The 24,146-nt window shown below is 36.6% G+C and overlaps 1 protein-coding gene and 1 long non-coding RNA gene across 2 annotated transcripts; both read left to right on the forward strand.

Moving 5' to 3' along the window:
• The first annotated feature begins 10,416 nt into the window (after positions 1–10,416).
• LOC121909327 lies at positions 10,417–12,262 on the forward strand. Its single transcript, XR_006099411.1, has 3 exons — positions 10,417–10,491; positions 11,425–11,502; positions 12,140–12,262. It is a non-coding gene; the product is annotated as an uncharacterized LOC121909327 (long non-coding RNA).
• Positions 12,263–15,377: 3,115 nt separating this feature from the next.
• On the forward strand, positions 15,378–22,252 carry LOC121908276 (complement factor H-related protein 1-like). Its single transcript, XM_042428179.1, has 8 exons — positions 15,378–16,581; positions 16,673–16,864; positions 18,541–18,720; positions 18,870–19,061; positions 20,338–20,385; positions 20,654–20,815; positions 21,970–22,064; positions 22,166–22,252. Exons 1-8 carry the CDS (start codon positions 16,524–16,526, stop codon positions 22,250–22,252), a joined length of 1,014 nt encoding a protein of 337 aa, XP_042284113.1. The 5' UTR covers positions 15,378–16,523.
• Positions 22,253–24,146: the final 1,894 nt, after the last annotated feature.

Below are 24,146 nucleotides of genomic sequence, written 5' to 3' on the forward strand. Positions count from 1 at the left end.
ACCTTGCAGTTTTATTCAATGTAGTCATCTATGCTGCAAATAGATGATTTTGTCCATCTGTCTCTGTGTGACTCTGTAGAGTAATAAAATACATTTAAATGTTATTATATTTCTGAATGATACTGTTCAATTATGAGCCCGTTGCTGCGCTGCCGGTGTAGCCTACTGTGTTGTGGCAAAGACTTTAAAAACAAAGTCTAAAGCAACAGTTCACCAGTGTGGAAAATGCACTTGTTTGCTTTCTTTCCAAGAGTTAGATGAGGAGATCAATAACATCTCATTTCTGTTTAGGCTACTCTGAAGCTGGAGCTAGGAGGTGATTAGCCTTGGTTAGCATAAAGACTGGAAATAGAGGGAAACACATATTATATCTAAGAAAATCACAGGAAAATCCAGAATCCAAATTGTGGGCAATGGCCACAGGGCTGATGCAGGGATGGTGGTGTGGTCCTGTGGGTGTCCTGCCTTAACACCTTCTCCAGCTATTATTGCCATTATTATTACTAGTCATATCTCTATTATTATTATCTTTGTTAATATTATTGTTGTTGTTGTTATGCTTCTCTGTGTCTCTCTCCCCCCTCTCCCCCACCCACCTTCTTTCTCTCTCAACCCAACCCCCACCCACGTAGAGCCTGGTTCTGCTTGAGGTTCCTTCCCGTTAAAGGGAAGTTTTTCCTTGCTGCTGTCGCCAAGTGCTTGCTCATGGGGGAAATGTTGGTTCTCTCTAAGTTAAAGAGTACCATCTGGACCTGCTCTGTGTGAAAAGTGCCCTGAGATAACTTTTGTTATGATTTAGAGCTATATAAATAAAATTGAATTGAACCACCAACAAGAGGACAAAGACGTGAAATGTGAATTAAATTGCATTGAATTTACATACGTTACCTTTGCTTAACATACTTTACAAAAGACAGTCAAGACATCATGTTTAAATAATCACTCCAACCCTAACCCCATTTTTTTCTGGCAGTATTGAGTGTGCTACAATTAGTGTAATCCTATAAGCACAATCAAGGTACAATTAACAGCAAGTCTTTTAAGATATTTGTAATTATAGTCTATCCTTGTAGATAATACCATGAAAATATTGGCATTAAGGAAAAAAATAAATGCCAAAAGAGGTTAAAGACAGTCACAATGGTAAAAATGTTGTCACACTGTGTTTTTGTTTCTTTCTTTTCTTTTCCTCAGGCAAAGATGCCTGCACTTTACCAAATATACCCAATGCAAAATGCAAGCATGACAATGAATTAACAATAAGGGTAACATGTGACAAAGGATATATTATAAACGACAGCAGGAAAGCAACATCTACATGTGAAAATGGAACATGGTCCTCTCTGCCGGTCTGTGAGGGTAAGTCCAAATAAAATCAGTGTCTAAACTTTAATTCTTAGGTTTGAAAAACTCACTCTAACCACGTACCCACTAATTGGAGCACCTGTACCTATTCTTATTCATGTTTTATTGGTTTATTTACAGAAAGTCCTGAGGCATGCGGTGCGCCTCCTAAAATCCCCAACGCAGTAATCATTAATCAGGAATACCAGGATGTGTTTGCTGCAGATTCAGAAGTACAGTATGAATGTAAAGATGGATTTACTGTAGAAGGAGCAGACACCAAAAAAACCATCACTTGTGTCTCTAGAGAGTGGTCTACAGGCCCACCGTGCAGTAAGTGAACAATGTTGTGTGATATGCAGTGATGAAAATACTTTATACCCTGCCCCTGAGCAGAGATTGTCCAATCATAGCTAGAAACCATTGTCATGACTAGAGTGATACTCGGTATCTGAAGAGTTTGGAGGGTGTCTTTTTCAAAACCAAATACGCCATAGCACTGCTGTAACATAAACTGCAATCGTGAGCATCCCCAGCTTAATATTAGGCTATTGCTTTGGGAAAGTTCACATTTCAGCAACTACAAATTAGTGTTGGCCAAATCCTCCAGTTGTTCCTCATCCTTAAATGTTTTTCTCTTGTAAAAGTGAAATGTGCTGTATGAAAATACAAATATTGAAGCGTAAATCTAGCCACTGTGTCACTACTTACATAGTTAGCTTTCAGACCATCTGGGGCTCCTTTTCAAAGGAAGAATTGATTCTTTAAGAGCCTCCTTAGTTAAGTTAGGCCAGTCCAATTTCCTTGCACATATGTTGCTATCCACAGACAATAGAATAGGTAAATTGCCTAAAAGGGTTTATGGTCAGATCCTAATTAATCTCCATGGAATCTAAAGAGGAATTGTATCAGCTGTGCATATGCATTGATCAAACCATGAGGTGTACTATATATCTAATGCCTTTTCTTTTTTCCAACCAGGCGGAGGAAGTGGATCTGCAGTGGGGGGAACAGGTGGCGGACACACTACATCTGCTGGCAGTGGGACACAACCTACAGGTGGAGGTGGTTTATTCATCTGTATTAAATACAATTTAGGATATCAGTTTAGCTAATCTCTGCATAGAATATTTCTATACTGTAATTAATAACTACTATTTTAACTAATTAAATTCAAACTTTGTTAAGGACACAGCTCACGGGGGTCCATAGAACAATAATATACAATAAGACATAAAATAAATATATTTTAATATAGATGTCATGATCAATGGTAGTAGGTTGATTTTAACTTGCAATTTACAGTGGTCCATGTTACTCAGTAAAACACTGGAAAATGTATAATTAAGATTTTGGAATTGTTTGAAATGTTGTATCTATGGCCTATTGGGCAGAAAAATAAATATAACAAAGACAGTAAGAAAATCTGAGTATTTATGTCTATTTCTGCCTTGGATTGCCTAAAGGATCTAAGCGCTAGACTCAACTTGTATCTGATTGGTCGGCGGGCCTGCTCTAACATAAACTGCAATCGTGAGCATCCCCAGCTTAATATCAGGCTATTGCTTTGGGAAAGTTCACATTTCAGCAACTACAAATTAGTGTTGGCCAAATCCTCCAGTTGTTCCTCATCCTTAAATGTTTTTCTCTTGTAAAAGTGAAATGTGCTGTATGAAAATACAAATATTGAAGCGTAAATCTAGCCACTGTGTCACTACTTACATAGTTAGCTTTCAGACCATCTGGGGCTCCTTTTCAAAGGAAGAATTGATTCTTTAAGAGCCTCCTTAGTTAAGTTAGGCCAGTCCAATTTCCTTGCACATATGTTGCTATCCACAGACAATAGAATAGGTAAATTGCCTAAAAGGGTTTATGGTCAGATCCTAATTAATCTCCATGGAATCTAAAGAGGAATTGTATCAGCTGTGCATATGCATTGATCAAACCATGAGGTGTACTATATATCTAATGCCTTTTCTTTTTTCCAACCAGGCGGAGGAAGTGGATCTGCAGTGGGGGGAACAGGTGGCGGACACACTACATCTGCTGGCAGTGGGACACAACCTACAGGTGGAGATGGTTTATTCATCTGTATTAAATACAATTTAGGATATCAGTTTAGCTAATCTCTGCATAGAATATTTCTATACTGTAATTAATAACTACTATTTTAACTAATTAAATTCAAACTTTGTTAAGGACACAGCTCACGGGGGTCCATAGAACAATAATATACAATAAGACATAAAATAAATATATTTTAATATAGATGTCATGATCAATGGTAGTAGGTTGATTTTAACTTGCAATTTACAGTGGTCCATGTTACTCAGTAAAACACTGGAAAATGTATAATTAAGATTTTGGAATTGTTTGAAATGTTGTATCTATGGCCTATTGGGCAGAAAAATAAATATAACAAAGACAGTAAGAAAATCTGAGTATTTATGTCTATTTCTGCCTTGGATTGCCTAAAGGATCTAAGCGCTAGACTCAACTTGTATCTGATTGGTCGGCGGGCCTGCTCTAACATAAACTGCAATCGTGAGCATCCCCAGCTTAATATCAGGCTATTGCTTTGGGAAAGTTCACATTTCAGCAACTACAAATTAGTGTTGGCCAAATCCTCCAGTTGTTCCTCATCCTTAAATGTTTTTCTCTTGTAAAAGTGAAATGTGCTGTATGAAAATACAAATATTGAAGCGTAAATCTAGCCACTGTGTCACTACTTACATAGTTAGCTTTCAGACCATCTGGGGCTCCTTTTCAAAGGAAGAATTGATTCTTTAAGAGCCTCCTTAGTTAAGTTAGGCCAGTCCAATTTCCTTGCACATATGTTGCTATCCACAGACAATAGAATAGGTAAATTGCCTAAAAGGGTTTATGGTCAGATCCTAATTAATCTCCATGGAATCTAAAGAGGAATTGTATCAGCTGTGCATATGCATTGATCAAACCATGAGGTGCACTATATATCTAATGCCTTTTCTTTTTTCCAACCAGGCAGAGGAAGTGGATCTGCAGTGGGGGGAACAGGTGGCGGACACACTACATCTGCTGGCAGTGGGACACAACCTACAGGTGGAGGTGGTTTATTCATCTGTATTAAATACAATTTAGGATATCAGTTTAGCTAATCTCTGCATAGAATATTTCTATACTGTAATTAAGAACTACTATTTTAACTAATTAAATTCAAACTTTGTTAAGGACACAGCTCACGGGGGTCCATAGAACAATAAAATACAATAAGACATAAAATAAATATATTTTAATATAGATGTCATGATCAATGGTAGTAGGTTGATTTTAACTTGCAATTTACAGTGGTCCATGTTACTCAGTAAAACACTGGAAAATGTATAATTAAGATTTTGGAATTGTTTGAAATGTTGTATCTATGGCCTATTGGGCAGAAAAATAAATATAACAAAGACAGTAAGAAAATCTGAGTATTTATGTCTATTTCTGCCTTGGATTGCCTAAAGGATCTAAGCGCTAGACTCAACTTGTATCTGATTGGTCGGCGGGCCTGCTCTAACATAAACTGCAATCGTGAGCATCCCCAGCTTAATATCAGGCTATTGCTTTGGGAAAGTTCACATTTCAGCAACTACAAATTAGTGTTGGCCAAATCCTCCAGTTGTTCCTCATCCTTAAATGTTTTTCTCTTGTAAAAGTGAAATGTGCTGTATGAAAATACAAATATTGAAGCGTAAATCTAGCCACTGTGTCACTACTTACATAGTTAGCTTTCAGACCATCTGGGGCTCCTTTTCAAAGGAAGAATTGATTCTTTAAGAGCCTCCTTAGTTAAGTTAGGCCAGTCCAATTTCCTTGCACATATGTTGCTATCCACAGACAATAATATAGGTAAATTGCCTAAAAGGGTTTATGGTCAGATCCTAATTAATCTCCATGGAATCTAAAGAGGAATTGTATCAGCTGTGCATATGCATTGATCAAACCATGAGGTGTACTATATATCTAATGCCTTTTCTTTTTTCCAACCAGGCAGAGGAAGTGGATCTGCAGTGGGGGGAACAGGTGGCGGACACACTACATCTGCTGGCAGTGGGACACAACCTACAGGTGGAGATGGTTTATTCATCTGTATTAAATACAATTTAGGATATCAGTTTAGCTAATCTCTGCATAGAATATTTCTATACTGTAATTAATAACTACTATTTTAACTAATTAAATTCAAACTTTGTTAAGGACACAGCTCACGGGGGTCCATAGAACAATAATATACAATAAGACATAAAATAAATATATTTTAATATAGATGTCATGATCAATGGTAGTAGGTTGATTTTAACTTGCAATTTACAGTGGTCCATGTTACTCAGTAAAACACTGGAAAATGTATAATTAAGATTTTGGAATTGTTTGAAATGTTGTATCTATGGCCTATTGGGCAGAAAAATAAATATAACAAAGACAGTAAGAAAATCTGAGTATTTATGTCTATTTCTGCCTTGGATTGCCTAAAGGATCTAAGCGCTAGACTCAACTTGTATCTGATTGGTCGGCGGGCCTGCTCTAACATAAACTGCAATCGTGAGCATCCCCAGCTTAATATCAGGCTATTGCTTTGGGAAAGTTCACATTTCAGCAACTACAAATTAGTGTTGGCCAAATCCTCCAGTTGTTCCTCATCCTTAAATGTTTTTCTCTTGTAAAAGTGAAATGTACTGTATGAAAATACAAATATTGAAGCGTAAATCTAGCCACTGTGTCACTACTTACATAGTTAGCTTTCAGACCATCTGGGGCTCCTTTTCAAAGGAAGAATTGATTCTTTAAGATCCTCCTTAGTTAAGTTAGGCCAGTCCAATTTCCTTGCACATATGTTGCTATCCACAGACAATAGAATAGGTAAATTGCCTAAAAGGGTTTATGGTCAGATCCTAATTAATCTCCATGGAATCTAAAGAGGAATTGTATCAGCTGTGCATATGCATTGATCAAACCATGAGGTGCACTATATATCTAATGCCTTTTCTTTTTTCCAACCAGGCAGAGGAAGTGGATCTGCAGTGGGGGGAACAGGTGGCGGACACACTACATCTGCTGGCAGTGGGACACAACCTACAGGTGGAGGTGGTTTATTCATCTGTATTAAATACAATTTAGGATATCAGTTTAGCTAATCTCTGCATAGAATATTTCTATACTGTAATTAATAACTACTATTTTAACTAATTAAATTCAAACTTTGTTAAGGACACAGCTCACGGGGGTCCATAGAACAATAATATACAATAAGACATAAAATAAATATATTTTAATATAGATGTCATGATCAATGGTAGTAGGTTGATTTTAACTTGCAATTTACAGTGGTCCATGTTACTCAGTAAAACACTGGAAAATGTATAATTAAGATTTTGGAATTGTTTGAAATGTTGTATCTATGGCCTATTGGGCAGAAAAATAAATATAACAAAGACGGTTAGAAAATCTGAGTATTTATGTCTATTTCTGCCTTGGACTGCCTAAAGGATCTAAGCGCCAGACTCAACTTGTATCTGATTGGTCGGCGGGCCTGCTCTAACATAAACTGCAATCATGAGCATCCCCAGCTTAATATCAGGCTATTGCTTTGGGAAAGTTCACATTTCAGCAACTACAAATTAGTGTTGGCCAAATCCTCCAGTTGTTCCTCATCCTTAAATGTTTTTCTCTTGTAAAAGTGAAATGTGCTGTATGAAAATACAAATATTGAAGCGTAAATCTAGCCACTGTGTCACTACTTACATAGTTAGCTTTCAGACCATCTGGGGCTCCTTTTCAAAGGAAGAATTGATTCTTTAAGAGCCTCCTTAGTTAAGTTAGGCCAGTCCAATTTCCTTGCACATATGTTGCTATCCACAGACAATAGAATAGGTAAATTGCCTAAAAGGGTTTATGGTCAGATCCTAATTAATCTCTATGGAATCTAAAGAGGAATTGTATCAGCTGTGCATATGCATTGATCAAACCATGAGGTGTACTATATATCTAATGCCTTTTCTTTTTTCCAACCAGGCAGAGGAAGTGGATCTGCAGTGGGGGGAACAGGTGGCAGACACACTACATCTGCTGGCAGTGGGACACAACCTACAGGTGGAGGTGGTTTATTCATCTGTATTAAATACAATTTAGGATATCAGTTTAGCTAATCTCTGCATAGAATATTTCTATACTGTAATTAATAACTACTATTTTAACTAATTAAATTCAAACTTTGTTAAGGACACAGCTCACGGGGGTCCATAGAACAATAAAATACAATAAGACATAAAATAAATATATTTTAATATAGATGTCATGATCAATGGTAGTAGGTTGATTTTAACTTGCAATTTACAGTGGTCCATGTTACTCAGTAAAACACTGGAAAATGTATAATTAAGATTTTGGAATTGTTTGAAATGTTGTATCTATGGCCTATTGGGCAGAAAAATAAATATAACAAAGACAGTAAGAAAATCTGAGTATTTATGTCTATTTCTGCCTTGGATTGCCTAAAGGATCTAAGCGCTAGACTCAACTTGTATCTGATTGGTCGGCGGGCCTGCTCTAACATAAACTGCAATCGTGAGCATCCCCAGCTTAATATCAGGCTATTGCTTTGGGAAAGTTCACATTTCAGCAACTACAAATTAGTGTTGGCCAAATCCTCCAGTTGTTCCTCATCCTTAAATGTTTTTCTCTTGTAAAAGTGAAATGTGCTGTATGAAAATACAAATATTGAAGCGTAAATCTAGCCACTGTGTCACTACTTACATAGTTAGCTTTCAGACCATCTGGGGCTCCTTTTCAAAGGAAGAATTGATTCTTTAAGATCCTCCTTAGTTAAGTTAGGCCAGTCCAATTTCCTTGCACATATGTTGCTATCCACAGACAATAGAATAGGTAAATTGCCTAAAAGGGTTTATGGTCAGATCCTAATTAATCTCCATGGAATCTAAAGAGGAATTGTATCAGCTGTGCATATGCATTGATCAAACCATGAGGTGCACTATATATCTAATGCCTTTTCTTTTTTCCAACCAGGCAGAGGAAGTGGATCTGCAGTGGGGGGAACAGGTGGCGGACACACTACATCTGCTGGCAGTGGGACACAACCTACAGGTGGAGGTGGTTTATTCATCTGTATTAAATACAATTTAGGATATCAGTTTAGCTAATCTCTGCATAGAATATTTCTATACTGTAATTAATAACTACTATTTTAACTAATTAAATTCAAACTTTGTTAAGGACACAGCTCACGGGGGTCCATAGAACAATAATATACAATAAGACATAAAATAAATATATTTTAATATAGATGTCATGATCAATGGTAGTAGGTTGATTTTAACTTGCAATTTACAGTGGTCCATGTTACTCAGTAAAACACTGGAAAATGTATAATTAAGATTTTGGAATTGTTTGAAATGTTGTATCTATGGCCTATTGGGCAGAAAAATAAATATAACAAAGACGGTTAGAAAATCTGAGTATTTATGTCTATTTCTGCCTTGGACTGCCTAAAGGATCTAAGCGCCAGACTCAACTTGTATCTGATTGGTCGGCGGGCCTGCTCTAACATAAACTGCAATCATGAGCATCCCCAGCTTAATATCAGGCTATTGCTTTGGGAAAGTTCACATTTCAGCAACTACAAATTAGTGTTGGCCAAATCCTCCAGTTGTTCCTCATCCTTAAATGTTTTTCTCTTGTAAAAGTGAAATGTGCTGTATGAAAATACAAATATTGAAGCGTAAATCTAGCCACTGTGTCACTACTTACATAGTTAGCTTTCAGACCATCTGGGGCTCCTTTTCAAAGGAAGAATTGATTCTTTAAGAGCCTCCTTAGTTAAGTTAGGCCAGTCCAATTTCCTTGCACATATGTTGCTATCCACAGACAATAGAATAGGTAAATTGCCTAAAAGGGTTTATGGTCAGATCCTAATTAATCTCTATGGAATCTAAAGAGGAATTGTATCAGCTGTGCATATGCATTGATCAAACCATGAGGTGTACTATATATCTAATGCCTTTTCTTTTTTCCAACCAGGCAGAGGAAGTGGATCTGCAGTGGGGGGAACAGGTGGCAGACACACTACATCTGCTGGCAGTGGGACACAACCTACAGGTGGAGGTGGTTTATTCATCTGTATTAAATACAATTTAGGATATCAGTTTAGCTAATCTCTGCATAGAATATTTCTATACTGTAATTAATAACTACTATTTTAACTAATTAAATTCAAACTTTGTTAAGGACACAGCTCACGGGGGTCCATAGAACAATAAAATACAATAAGACATAAAATAAATATATTTTAATATAGATGTCATGATCAATGGTAGTAGGTTGATTTTAACTTGCAATTTACAGTGGTCCATGTTACTCAGTAAAACACTGGAAAATGTATAATTAAGATTTTGGAATTGTTTGAAATGTTGTATCTATGGCCTATTGGGCAGAAAAATAAATATAACAAAGACAGTAAGAAAATCTGAGTATTTATGTCTATTTCTGCCTTGGATTGCCTAAAGGATCTAAGCGCTAGACTCAACTTGTATCTGATTGGTCGGCGGGCCTGCTCTAACATAAACTGCAATCGTGAGCATCCCCAGCTTAATATCAGGCTATTGCTTTGGGAAAGTTCACATTTCAGCAACTACAAATTAGTGTTGGCCAAATCCTCCAGTTGTTCCTCATCCTTAAATGTTTTTCTCTTGTAAAAGTGAAATGTGCTGTATGAAAATACAAATATTGAAGCGTAAATCTAGCCACTGTGTCACTACTTACATAGTTAGCTTTCAGACCATCTGGGGCTCCTTTTCAAAGGAAGAATTGATTCTTTAAGAGCCTCCTTAGTTAAGTTAGGCCAGTCCAATTTCCTTGCACATATGTTGCTATCCACAGACAATAGAATAGGTAAATTGCCTAAAAGGGTTTATGGTCAGATCCTAATTAATCTCCATGGAATCTAAAGAGGAATTGTATCAGCTGTGCATATGCATTGATCAAACCATGAGGTGTACTATATATCTAATGCCTTTTCTTTTTTCCAACCAGGCAGAGGAAGTGGATCTGCAGTGGGGGGAACAGGTGGCGGACACACTACATCTGCTGGCAGTGGGACACAACCTACAGGTGGAGATGGTTTATTCATCTGTATTAAATACAATTTAGGATATCAGTTTAGCTAATCTCTGCATAGAATATTTCTATACTGTAATTAATAACTACTATTTTAACTAATTAAATTCAAACTTTGTTAAGGACACAGCTCACGGGGGTCCATAGAACAATAAAATACAATAAGACATAAAATAAATATATTTTAATATAGATGTCATGATCAATGGTAGTAGGTTGATTTTAACTTGCAATTTACAGTGGTCCATGTTACTCAGTAAAACACTGGAAAATGTATAATTAAGATTTTGGAATTGTTTGAAATGTTGTATCTATGGCCTATTGGGCAGAAAAATAAATATAACAAAGACAGTAAGAAAATCTGAGTATTTATGTCTATTTCTGCCTTGGATTGCCTAAAGGATCTAAGCGCTAGACTCAACTTGTATCTGATTGGTCGGCGGGCCTGCTCTAACATAAACTGCAATCGTGAGCATCCCCAGCTTAATATCAGGCTATTGCTTTGGGAAAGTTCACATTTCAGCAACTACAAATTAGTGTTGGCCAAATCCTCCAGTTGTTCCTCATCCTTAAATGTTTTTCTCTTGTAAAAGTGAAATGTACTGTATGAAAATACAAATATTGAAGCGTAAATCTAGCCACTGTGTCACTACTTACATAGTTAGCTTTCAGACCATCTGGGGCTCCTTTTCAAAGGAAGAATTGATTCTTTAAGATCCTCCTTAGTTAAGTTAGGCCAGTCCAATTTCCTTGCACATATGTTGCTATCCACAGACAATAGAATAGGTAAATTGCCTAAAAGGGTTTATGGTCAGATCCTAATTAATCTCCATGGAATCTAAAGAGGAATTGTATCAGCTGTGCATATGCATTGATCAAACCATGAGGTGTACTATATATCTAATGCCTTTTCTTTTTTCCAACCAGGCAGAGGAAGTGGATCTGCAGTGGGGGGAACAGGTGGCAGACACACTACATCTGCTGGCAGTGGGACACAACCTACAGGTGGAGATGGTTTATTCATCTGTATTAAATACAATTTAGGATATCAGTTTAGCTAATATCTGCATAGAATATTTCTATACTGTAATTAATAACTACTATTTTAACTAATTAAATTCAAACTTTGTTAAGGACACAGCTCACGGGGGTCCATAGAACAATAAAATACAATAAGACATAAAATAAATATATTTTAATATAGATGTCATGGTCAATGGTTGTAGGTTGATTTTAACTTGCAATTTACAGTGGTCCATGTTACTCAGTAAAACACTGGAAAATGTATAATTAAGATTTTGGAATTGTTTGAAATGTTGTATCTATGGCCTATTGGGCAGAAAAATAAATATAACAAAGACAGTTAGAAAATCTGAGTATTTATGTCTATTTCTGCCTTGGATTGCCTAAAGGATCTAAGCGCCAGACTCAACTTGTATCTGATTGGTCGGCGGGCCTGCTCTCACCCATCATCACATCTGCTTTCATTGATCTGATGAAAAAAGAATACAATTTTAGAAAATTTAATTTAATTTTCCAATTATGTATTATTGTTTTTGTGTGAAAAAATTATATGGACCTACCTATCAGAGATGTTACCTGAACAATTATCCATGAGTTATTTTCTGTTAACTCTGTGCAGCATCATTCTGTGTCATCAATCCTGCTCAATTGGTTTGGAGACGTTTTGAACTTTCTGGAGTTCAATACATGACGGAAGGAGAGGAGAAGTACATTTCTTGTGGTTGGGATAGTCACAGCCTGTTTCGATGCACTAATGGACAGATTAGTGTTACTGCGTGTAAGTATATAAATTAGCACTTAATATTTTAATTTACATTAATGCTTTTAGTTTCAGCCTATTTATTGTCAGCTATCATGTATATTAACTTTCCAGCATCTGATTCACTAAAAGTATGATAGATGATGAAAAAATGTCAAAGAATACACTATAAGGGAACTTGAACTTGAGTATTTAAAGGAGAAGCTGAGCATTATTCTATATTTTTCTAATTGTTAAGAAATCCCATGAAAAGAAAAGAACCAAAACCAACAAGTAATTGATCTTTCTTATATGTATTTGTCTGTGCTGCTGAAACTTGATATATCTTATTGCTCTATGCCACACAGCTCCATTGTTGTTCAAAAACTATTACAAACACATAATTGAGCCACAACAATGCACCTGGTGACATGTTCCTTTATTATGATGAACCTGTTCACAGTAGTTTATTTCATGTTAGTCACACATACGATGTCCTGATGCTCAATATTGCACCTAATGAAGTTATTATAACTGAGGTTCACCAACAAAGAACGTCTCACTCGATACAATTTCCTGTGCCACCTATAGGTGTGTCTATCCCCTTTCTCTCCTGTTGTTCTGTTTGTTTCAAGTTTGTTTTGATGCACTCAGACAGACTGATCTTCATAACATCACATTGTAGTTATTTTCTGTATCTGACCATCACGGTTATGAGTTGGTCCTCAATCCATCAGACAGCGACATGTTTGATGATCGATCCATCGTTTTGGAGTCTGCTCAATCAATAGCTGTCTCTCGACCCGTTCAAAGGTCCATGTACTTCAGTGAGATATTGTCCTTTACTCCCCCATCCAGCATCAATGAAATCTCACCTTAATCCATGATCACAGATAGAGACTAAACTGTCCATGGAAGTCCACCACTCTGTCAGACATCACACATCCAGTCAGCCTAGCTCGCCACAACTCCACTCCACCTCGCATGCCAAAGATGTCCGACTGGACAGTTGTTCGCTTGCAGCGTGCTGTCAGGGATATGAGATTTGTTTTCAATGTAACAACAAGGCCAAACGAATCCAACTTTATAAAGACTCCATGTCCACCTCTCAAATCCTCCCCTGCTTCCAGGTTCATTACTCCACTTCCACGCAGAACAGAGAAGAGCTGCTTCAAACCTCTTCAGCCTTCACTCGTATCTTCTCCCTTTGTGTCTAATCTGTCTCATCTCTCTTCTTCTTTTTCACCCTTTCATTCCAGCATCTTTTCCTCTTTCCTTACTTCAGCCACTACTAATATTGCCCTCTTGGCTCTTTCAGCCTCCTCTCACTCCATCCATTTTCTAGTGATTTATCCTTCACCCCCCCTCCCCAATCTACACCCTCTCCTCCCCCCAGACTCCAGGACATTTTCCTTCCCTGCCACGCCTCCCAGAACTGGCCAACCTGCGTTTCTTATTGTAAAATCTATGACCAACAGCTTTTTACCTTTAGCCTCCGTCATGCCCCCCGTTCGCCCCGTTTCTCACCATTCTGAACCATACTGCTGTTGTTTGGCTTGCAGCCTACATGGCTCCTCCGCCTACAGTTCAATTTTCCAGAGCAGCAACCAGAGAGGTGAAGACCCATCGTTTGCCAGGACAGCAGCATAGTTTGTAGTAATTGCAATGATTCTGAAGTTTTTTCCACACTTGTTCCTCGTGTCACAGTCCCCACGTTTGCCCCCATAACCTCACCAAGCATCATTTATGACTCTAAATACCTCAAAAAATCTTTTCATGGAATTTGTTGACACTAAGGACAAATATAGATTAACACCAGTCTTGTCCTTAAAGAACAGAACTGATTTTCCTCTGTAGGTGCAGTCATGCAGAAAATTAGTGAATCAGACTTTAAAAAACAAAAGTTTGTGTGAATTAACCTGCCTACTAAAATATTAACTGATTTACTGCTGTTATTGGGTTATTTTTAGGTTGTAATGGTTATTATCACCAACAAGTAAGTGTTATTCTTCACTCTACTTTTCAAAGAAATAGATTATTATTATCATTAATTAATTGTTTTGTATATTCAGTATTGGATAACACTTCATTTTAACATTATTTTATCCAGCAGTTTGACAAAATTCAACAGTTAACATTTTTTATTGTCTGTGTTGTAACCAGGGACTGTGCTCGGCACAATGGCCACTTTTTGGATAATTCATCACCAACTGACATCAAAAATCAAGTTGGAAACTTTTGAAATATTTACACCAGAAAACAACTGCACCCAAAAAAAATTGTATTTGATTTTTTTCAAACACGTTATTGATGTTTTTTCATTTTGAATTAAAATATATAAACACAGTGTTAAAGCAGATTGTTCTGAGACTATCAGCTGTAACGTACGACTGGAGCTCTAACACACTAATAACATGATCAATACTTTAAATACATAAATAAAATGTTTATGACCTACAATTGTCTGAATAAAATTCTCCATAGAAATTTAAACACAGACTTTTGTATTATTTTGTCTACAAACTGTGTACAACAGTCATGCCAGTAAATATGGATATATCAGTAAGTATTGTTCTTCTTATATTTATATATGTGAGGCAGCATCACTGCAGAGTATGCAGACACTTGGACAGACAGACTCACAAAGTTGTTCAAAGTAGTTTAAAACAGAAAGCACAGCTGTCCAAAAACAATTTACAGTCTGTCTGGTTTTCCATATAAAACCATGTGTGACGTTGTGAACGGAGAATGTGGTGACCGCTGGACCTCAAAAATGTCAATTCAACTTAAATGAGACACAATCTCTCCTTGATGACATATTTGTATTTGATTACTTAAAGATCTTCCCCCAAACATGTTTTAAGACAAATAAAAATACTCTGCTCTTAATAATTGTGTCTGATATGATTTTTCCACAAACATCCAAGTAACTAAAGTTCTTAAAGTTACATCTCCTCCTTCATCCTTTATTACAAAACTCCACAATTTATGAAAATTATTCAAGCACATTCCTCCATGAAGTTGCAGCTATTCTCCTAAAATGAGGACTAATAATTGGAATGAAGTGATAAAATTATCTCATTTTCTCAAAAAAAATATTTGTTTAGTCAGTCTTTTGATCCAGAAGAGTGCAACTTGTCATTGAATCACATAGTTCAGTCTCATAAACTCGGACCAGATGGAGGTAACTCACTCATGCTGTACGTGAGATGATGAATGTGAATATTTGAAGGTTTAGTCTACATAAAATTCCATAAACCTTTCATTACTTCACTCAAGCAAAGTATTTGCTCTAGTTGAGTCTCATTCTCACATACAGTAACTGTAGAATATCCATGGGGATCTGAGCATCCATCTCCTCAGATGGGTATTGAATGTGTGTGAAGTTCTCAGAAGCAACTGATGGCAAAAATGTGTTTTTAGATATTCTGTTAATCCAGGAAATGGTGAGGATCAGCTTGATAAATAGTTTGATCAGGGCAGGCACAAGACTGACCTCTGATCACACCAATCCAGTAAATCCTTTTGAAATTTGGACTTTAAATAATCAAATTGATTTTTGTTCAGAGCTCTCTAGCAGGTGATCTGTATGGTAGTGTGGTTGCTTCACTCTAGTGACAAATGAATCGTTGTCACAGGCCTTTCTGAGACAGATTAACAAATGTGGAATTAATACAATAAATACAAAAAGTGTGCTGCTCTTTGAAGTAAATAATATGACATTAAATGAATAGATTTACTGAACTCTATCATCTGAAGTCAGGAATCATTACTGATCACAAAACTGTTCTGTGATGTAAAACAAAATCATGTTTGTTAGGAAGCTCATGTAAACAAGATACTCTTGTAAAAGTGACTGATCTGAATCTACAGTGTTTCAAACATTGTCTTTCTCATAACAACAATCATTTGAATTTCTTAAGTAATTTTAACAAAAGTGCTGATGTAAAGCCAAGACTTTCTGTATGCTTCAGAAGAAGAAAGATTCAACTAAGTGTGTATAATGATACTGATTTAATAAACCTATAATGTATAAAATGTAACTTAGTGTATATGTGTGTTTTTTCTCCTTTTCTGTATGTGGAGGTTTGTCCAAGTAGCCTATTTTCCCAACTTTGTTTACGATCCAGCGTAACAGCATGATGTCTGACTGTTTACTCCACAAACATTTTGGGGGGAAAGTCCTAAACAATAATTAACTGATTTGGATCTGAACTAGACTCTTAGCTCCAATTTTTCATGGGATGATTTCACTCCTGACAAAATGTGCATCAGTTATCTTGGATTTGTTCTTCTGATCTGGTTTCCTGGAGCGCTACATGGTAAGAATATTGAATACTGTCACATACAACCATTTACATTTGTTAAAAACAAACTTTCTGTAGAATAATTGTGCTTTCTATTTCATTCTAGGACAAAGCGCACCACAGTCCTGCAGTGCTCCAACTCTGGATGGTGGTTTCTTCGCCCCAAAGCAAGAGACTTATCCTCATGGAGCACAGCTGGCCTATACCTGTGGTACTGGACGTAAAGCAACAGTGAAGGGATGGTGGGCAACAAGCACATGTCAAAATGGCAAATGGTCTCATGAACTACAATGTATAGGTAGGTGTTTCCTAAATATCTCTACTGTTGTGCGGCTCTATGGCAATGTCAGTCTGTCATTGGGTCCACTATTTCGGTCCAGACTGAGAAATCTCAGCAACTTTAGATGCGTTACAATGAAATTCTGTACTGTTCATGGTTCCCAGAGGATGAATCCTTAATGACTCTGATTCCCTGAGTTTTCCCTCCAGTGCCACCATGAGGCCCACATTTGTGTGCTTGAGTGAAATGTCTCAACACTTTCTTGGATGCATTGTCATGACATTTTGTGCACACATTCATATCTCATAAAAAGTAAAAAGTATCTAGAAAAAGTTTCCTGATGACATCAGCACGTTCAGTGTTCTTCTTGGTAAAATTGAGAGTGAGCTTCAACTGTATCAAAAGCTCTAAAACTTAAACATTTCAATCTTTCACAGTTTTTCAAGTATAAAATGTCTTTCATGAGCAATAGTCAGACGACTTTATCAACCTCTTATAAAAAAGACATGAAACAAAACATATAAAAATATTGAATAATGTTTACTGAAACACTGGTTGTTTAGAAAATTAAAGAGCAAGTCATTTAAATTTATAATATGTAAATATTCTGCATGAAAATGTCAAAAACAACTAGATCTATGTTATATATATGTTATATTTGTTGAGTTGTGTACTTACATTTTCCCAAATTTTTCCAACAATTTTCAAATCCAGAGAAATCTGTCATTTTAATCAAGGTAACGGTCGCCTGTCAATGACATCACACCCCCTCTACCAAAGAGTTGTGCGCGTATACTCTTGACGCGTTGTGGTTGTTTGACAAAAACTGTTATAAATTGACTTTTTTTCAGTTTTAAGCCACATTATCATGATAAACTTTTAAGATCTTGGTCATTTTTAACTATATCATTTATCATCAGACGTCTCGATCTCAAGGTATCAGAGAAACAAGCTGAGCAAATGTTAATAGCATCTCAGCTAACAGCCCCTTCCGGACATCCGGTGCCAGCCAAACAGCGTCAGAGCAACATTGATTTTTATCATGAAACTGCTTTATTCACTGTCTTTACCTTTTTAATCACTGGGTCCATTTCATCTTGGAGAGGAGGAGACCTCTGCAGATAATTCAGCGTCTAGTAAAAACATCCTGATCGATGAACACTGAAGGAATCATAACCTGAAGAATCTGGTTGTTTAAAAATGAAGACAACAACTTCCATGATCCCACGATACTGCACACCTTCATCACACTCCATCTTTGTTATTGTTTTGACTGAGAGACCCCTAGTGACTGAAATTACATATTGTGCGTTTAATGCAATAAACCTCTATAATGACATTTATTGGTACTATGCTAGTTTCAAAATGGGGTTCCAAACATGGGGTTTGGGACACCCGCAAGAGTCATGAGATGAATCTAAGCAGTCGCCAGTAGAGAATAAAAAAAAAAAATTGTTTTATTTTTCAGACTTTTGACTGTAATGTTTGCTTCTATATCATGAAAATCTGTATAGTTTAACATCTTTAGGCCTCTGAAACAGATAAGGGAACATCACTCTTAAATTGACTGTTCTCAACTTGTGATGAGGGGTTGCAAGTAGATATCACTTCATATTTAGAAAGTATCTATATTATACATTTATAAAAATGGTTCTGTAAAAATGTTGACTATAGTTTTGTTCTTTTTTCATCAGATGAAAAAGCCTGCATTCCACCAACTATCCCCAATGCAAAATACACTGAAAACTCAAATGGTTGGTATGAAGAAGGACACATAATAAGAATAACATGTGACAAAGGATATCAAGATAAAAACCAGGATGCCACTGCTGAATGTATAAATGGGACATGGTCCTCTGTGCCGGTCTGTGAGAGTAAGTCTGTGAGATGTGTTACTCAAGTTAGTTGTGAAAACATAATTACAGTAACCACAATAATATCTGTGTCTAAATCTGAAACCTATCTCATACATCTGGACAACTTTTCCTCTTCTAAGTTATGATATATTTGTTTATTTTTACAGAAAGTATCCAAGCATGCGGTGCGCCTCCTAAAATCCCCCACGCAGTAATCATTAATCAGGAATACCAGGATGTGTTTGCTGCAGATTCAGAAGTCAAGTATGAATGTGAAGATGGATTTACTGTAGAAGGAGCAGACACCAAAAAAACCATCATTTGTATTGCTGGAAGCTGGACTACAGGCCCACCGTGCAGTAAGTGGACAATATTGAGATATGCAGTAATGGAGATACGTTGTATTGTTGTAATAACTACTATTTTAACTAATTAAATTCAAACTTTGTTAAGGACACAGCTCACGGGGGTCCATAGAACAATAAAATACAATAAGACATAAAATAAATATATTTTAATATAGATGTCATGGTCAATGGTTGTAGGTTGATTTTAACTTGCAATTTACAGTGGTCCATGTTACTCAGTAAAACACTGGAAAATGTATAATTAAGATTTTGGAATTGTTTGAAATGTTGTATCTATGGCCTATTGGGCAGAAAAATAAATATAACAAAGACGGTTAGAAAATCTGAGTATTTATGTCTATTCTTGCCTTTTATTGCCTAAAGGATCTAAGCGCCAGACTCAACTTGTATCTGATTGGTCGGCGGGCCTGCTCTCACCCATCATCACACCTGCTTTCATTGATCTGATGAAAAAAGAATACAATTTTAGAAAATTTAATTTAATTTTCCGGTAATGTATTATTGTTTTTTGTGTGAAAAAATTAACTGTGAAACATTATATGGACCTATTTTAACGATCTAAAGCTCACGGTCTGAAGCACACGGCGCAGGTAGATTTAGGGTGTGTCCAAATCCTCATGCTCAGTCATGGAGTAACAGGTAAAATCAGCTTGGTTTTAATTGCTGAAAGTATGGAAACCTGATCACTGTACTCTCAAAAATGTTAAAGAATATTTGTCAAATATTGTTCAAAAAACAAATAATTAATTTGAATCATGTAAAGAATCATTAACACAGTTCTCAGGACTAGATCAGCTCTCCAAGGTGTTGATCCTGCTGCTGGCAGCAGCTAGAAGCTGTCCAGAGTTCTTTCCTCCTTTCGTTTAATCATCGTTTTCATCTCATGTGTTCCTCATGTCATCAGGTATTGATGCAGCAGGAAAGTAGATCTGTGCCTGATCCTTTGTTGTCCGTCTGTTTAATACGTGCGTGTATTGCCACGATTTGGTCAAATAATTAGACAATTTTATCCGTCATTACTAACCATTATGACATGTATTTTTTAAAATATGTTGACATACACAATAATAATCTTTCATGTTGTAAATCTTTTATTGTAATCTTTTGAATGTATGTGCGCTGCTGCGTGTCCGTGTGTGTGTAACAAGCAGAGCGTTTGTTGACAGACATCACTCTGGATCAGATAGAAATGGATGCCAAATAACATCCCAAAGTCAGACTAACTGGTGTGTCTTCTGTATAAGTATATATGCTCTGTTTCTTTCAGGATCTTCTACCACTTCTGACAGAGACAGTAGACCTCTATTCACAACAAGTAAATCATTCACATTCATTGCTCCTTTTACATCACTTGTATCAGACTTGTTTGGTTTTTGTTTGTATTGCTTGGTGTAACTATTCAAATATATTTTCACTTGCTGACCAGTTACTGGAATGAAAAAGCTGAATTTATGGATATGAATATGAATTTATTCAAAAGAGACCTGTAACAAAACAAGGATTGAGTTCATTTTTTTAAGTCTCTGACCCCTCAGCAACACACAACATACTGACAATCTTAAATAACTTGTTTTTTATTTCAGTCGACAATTGTGGAGACCACCCTAATGTTCCACATGGTGATGTTGTGGTAAAGGAACAAATGTATTTGAAATACCAGTGTCAGAATGATTACAAATACGAGGGACCAGAGACAGTGGTGTGTCACAACGATGGTACTTGGTCAAAACTACCCGTCTGCAAAGGTATGAACAAGTCAATACGACAACTCTTCATTTCAAAAAGTCTATCAGAGATGTTACCTGAGCAATTATCCATGAGTTATTTTCTGTTAACTCTGTGCAGAATCGTTCTGTGTCATCAATCCTGATGAATTGGTTTGGAGAGGTTTTGAACTTTCTGGAGTTCAATACATGACGGAAGGAGAGGAGACGTACATTTCTTGTGGTCAGGATCGTTACAGCTTGTTTCGATGCACTAATAGACAGATTAGTGTTACTGCGTGTAAGTATATAAATTAGCACTTTATATTTTAATTTACATTAATGCTTTTAGTTTCAGCCTATTTATTGTCAGCTATCATGTATATTAACTTTCCAGCATCTGATTCACTAAAAGTATGATAGATGATGAAAAAATGTCAAAGAATACACTATAAGGTAACTTTAACTTGAGTATTTAAAGGAGAAGCTGAGCATTATTCTATATTTTTCTAATTGTTAAGAAATCCCATGAAAAGAAAAGAACCAAAACCAACAAGTAATTGATCCTTCTTATATGTATTTGCCTGTGCTGCTGAAACCTGATATATCTTATTGCTCTATGCCACACAGCTCCATTGTTGTTCAAAAACTATTACAAACACATAATTGAGCCACAACAATGCACCTGGTGACATGTTCCTTTATTATGATGAACCTGTTCACAGTAGTTTATTTCATGTCAGTCACACATACGATGTCCTGATGCTCAATATTGCACCTAATGAAGTTATTATAACTGAGGTTCACCAACAAAGAACGTCTCACTCGATACAATTTCCTGTGCCACCTATAGGTGTGTCTATCCCCTTTCTCTCCTGTTGTTCTGTTTGTTTCAAGTTTGTTTTGATGCACTCAGACAGACTGATCTTCATAACATCACATTGTAGTTATTTTCTGTATCTGACCATCACGGTTATGAGTTGGTCCTCAATCCATCAGACAGCGACATGTTTGATGATCGATCCATCGTTTTGGAGTCTGCTCAATCAATAGCTGTCTCTCGACCCGTTCAAAGGTCCATGTACTTCAGTGAGATATTGTCCTTTACTCCCCCATCCAGCATCAATGAAATCTCACCTTAATCCATGATCACAGATAGAGACTAAACTGTCCATGGAAGTCCACCACTCTGTCAGACATCACACATCCAGTCAGCCTAGCTCGCCACAACTCCACTCCACCTCGCATGCCAAAGATGTCCGACTGGACAGTTGTTCGCTTGCAGCGTGCTGTCAGGGATATGAGATTTGTTTTCAATGTAACAACAAGGCCAAACGAATCCAACTTTATAAAGACTCCATGTCCACCTCTCAAATCCTCCCCTGCTTCCAGGTTCATTACTCCACTTCCACGCAGAACAGAGAAGAGCTGCTTCAAACCTCTTCAGCCTTCACTCGTATCTTCTCCCTTTGTGTCTAATCTGTCTCATCTCTCTTCTTCTTTCTTTCATTCCAGCATCTTTTCCTCTTTCCTTACTTCAGCCACTACTAATATTGCCCTCTTGGCTCTTTCAGCCTCCTCTCACTCCATCCATTTTCTAGTGATTCATCCTTCCCCCCCCCCCCTCCCCAATCTATACCCTCCCCTCCCCCCAGACTCCAGGACATTTTCCTTCCCTGCCACGCCTCCCAGAACTGGCCATCCTGCGTTTCTTATTATAAAACCTATGACCAACAGCTTTTTACCTTTAGCCTCCGTCATGCCCCCCGTTCGCCCCGTTTCTCACCGTTCTGAACCATACTGCTGTTGTTTGGCTTGCAGCCTACATGGCTCCTCCGCCTACAGTTCAATTCTCCAGAGCAGCAACCAGAGAGGTGAAGACCCATCGTTTGCCAGGACAGCAGCATAGTTTGTAGTAATTGCAATGATTCTGAAGTTTTTTCCACACTTGTTCCTCGTGTCACAGTCCCCACGTTTGCCCCCATAACCTCACCAAGCATCATTTATGACTCTAAATACCTCAAAAAATCTTTTCATGGAATTTGTTGACACTAAGGACAAATATAGATTAACACCAGTCTTGTCCTTAAAGAACAGAACTGATTTTCCTCTGTAGGTGCAGTCATGCAGAAAATTAGTGAATCAGACTTTAAAAAACAAAAGTTTGTGTGAATTAACCTGCCTACTAAAATATTAACTGATTTACTGCTGTTATTGGGTTATTTTTAGGTTGTCATGGTTATTATCACCAACAAGTAAGTGTTATTCTTCACTCTACTTTTCAAAGAAATAGATTATTATTATCATTAATTAATTGTTTTGTATATTCAGTATTGGATAACACTTCATTTTAACATTATTTTATCCAGCAGTTTGACAAAATTCAACAGTTAACATTTTTTATTGTCTGTGTTGTAACCAGGGACTGTGCTCGGCACGACAGCCACTTTTTGGATAATTCATCACCAACTGACATCAAAAATCAAGTTGGAAACTTTTGAAATATTTCCACCAGAAAACAACTGCACCCAAAAAAAATTGTATTTGATTTTTTTCAAACACGTTATTGATGTTTTTTCATTTTGAATTAAAATATATAAACACAGTGTTAAAGCAGATTGTTCTGAGACTATCAGCTGTAACGTATGACTGGAGCTCTAACACACTAATAATATGATCAATACTTTAAATACATAAATAAAATGTTTATGACCTACAATTGTCTGAATAAAATTCTCCATAGAAATTTAAACACAGACTTTTGTATTATTTTGTCTACAAACTGTGTACAACAGTCATGTCAGTAAATATGGATATATCAGTAAGTATTGTTCTTCTTATATTTATATATGTGAGGCAGCATCACTGCAGAGTATGCAGACACTTGGACAGACAGACTCACAAAGTTGTTCAAAGTAGTTTAAAACAGAAAGCACAGCTGTCCAAAAACAATTTACAGTCTGTCTGGTTTTCCATATAAAACCATGTGTGACGTTGTGAACGGAGAATGTGGTGACCGCTGGACCTCAAAAATGTCAATTCAACTTAAATGAGACACAATCTCTCCTTGATGACATATTTGTATTTGATTACTTAAAGATCTTCCCCCAAACATGTTTTAAGACAAATAAAAATACTCTGCTCTTAATAATTGTGTCTGATATGATTTTTCCACAAACATCCAAGTAATTAAAGTTCTTAAAGTTACATCTCCTCCTTCATCCTTTATTACAAAAATCCACAATTTATGAAAATTATTCAAGCACATTCCTCCATGAAGTTGCAGCTATTCTCCTAAAATGAGGACTAATAATTGGAATGATGTGATAAAATTATCTCATTATCTCAAAAAAAATATTTGTTTAGTCAGTCT

This window comes from Thunnus maccoyii, chromosome 12 (genome assembly GCF_910596095.1).
Source record: "Thunnus maccoyii chromosome 12, fThuMac1.1, whole genome shotgun sequence".
Taxonomy (NCBI): domain Eukaryota; kingdom Metazoa; phylum Chordata; class Actinopteri; order Scombriformes; family Scombridae; genus Thunnus; species Thunnus maccoyii.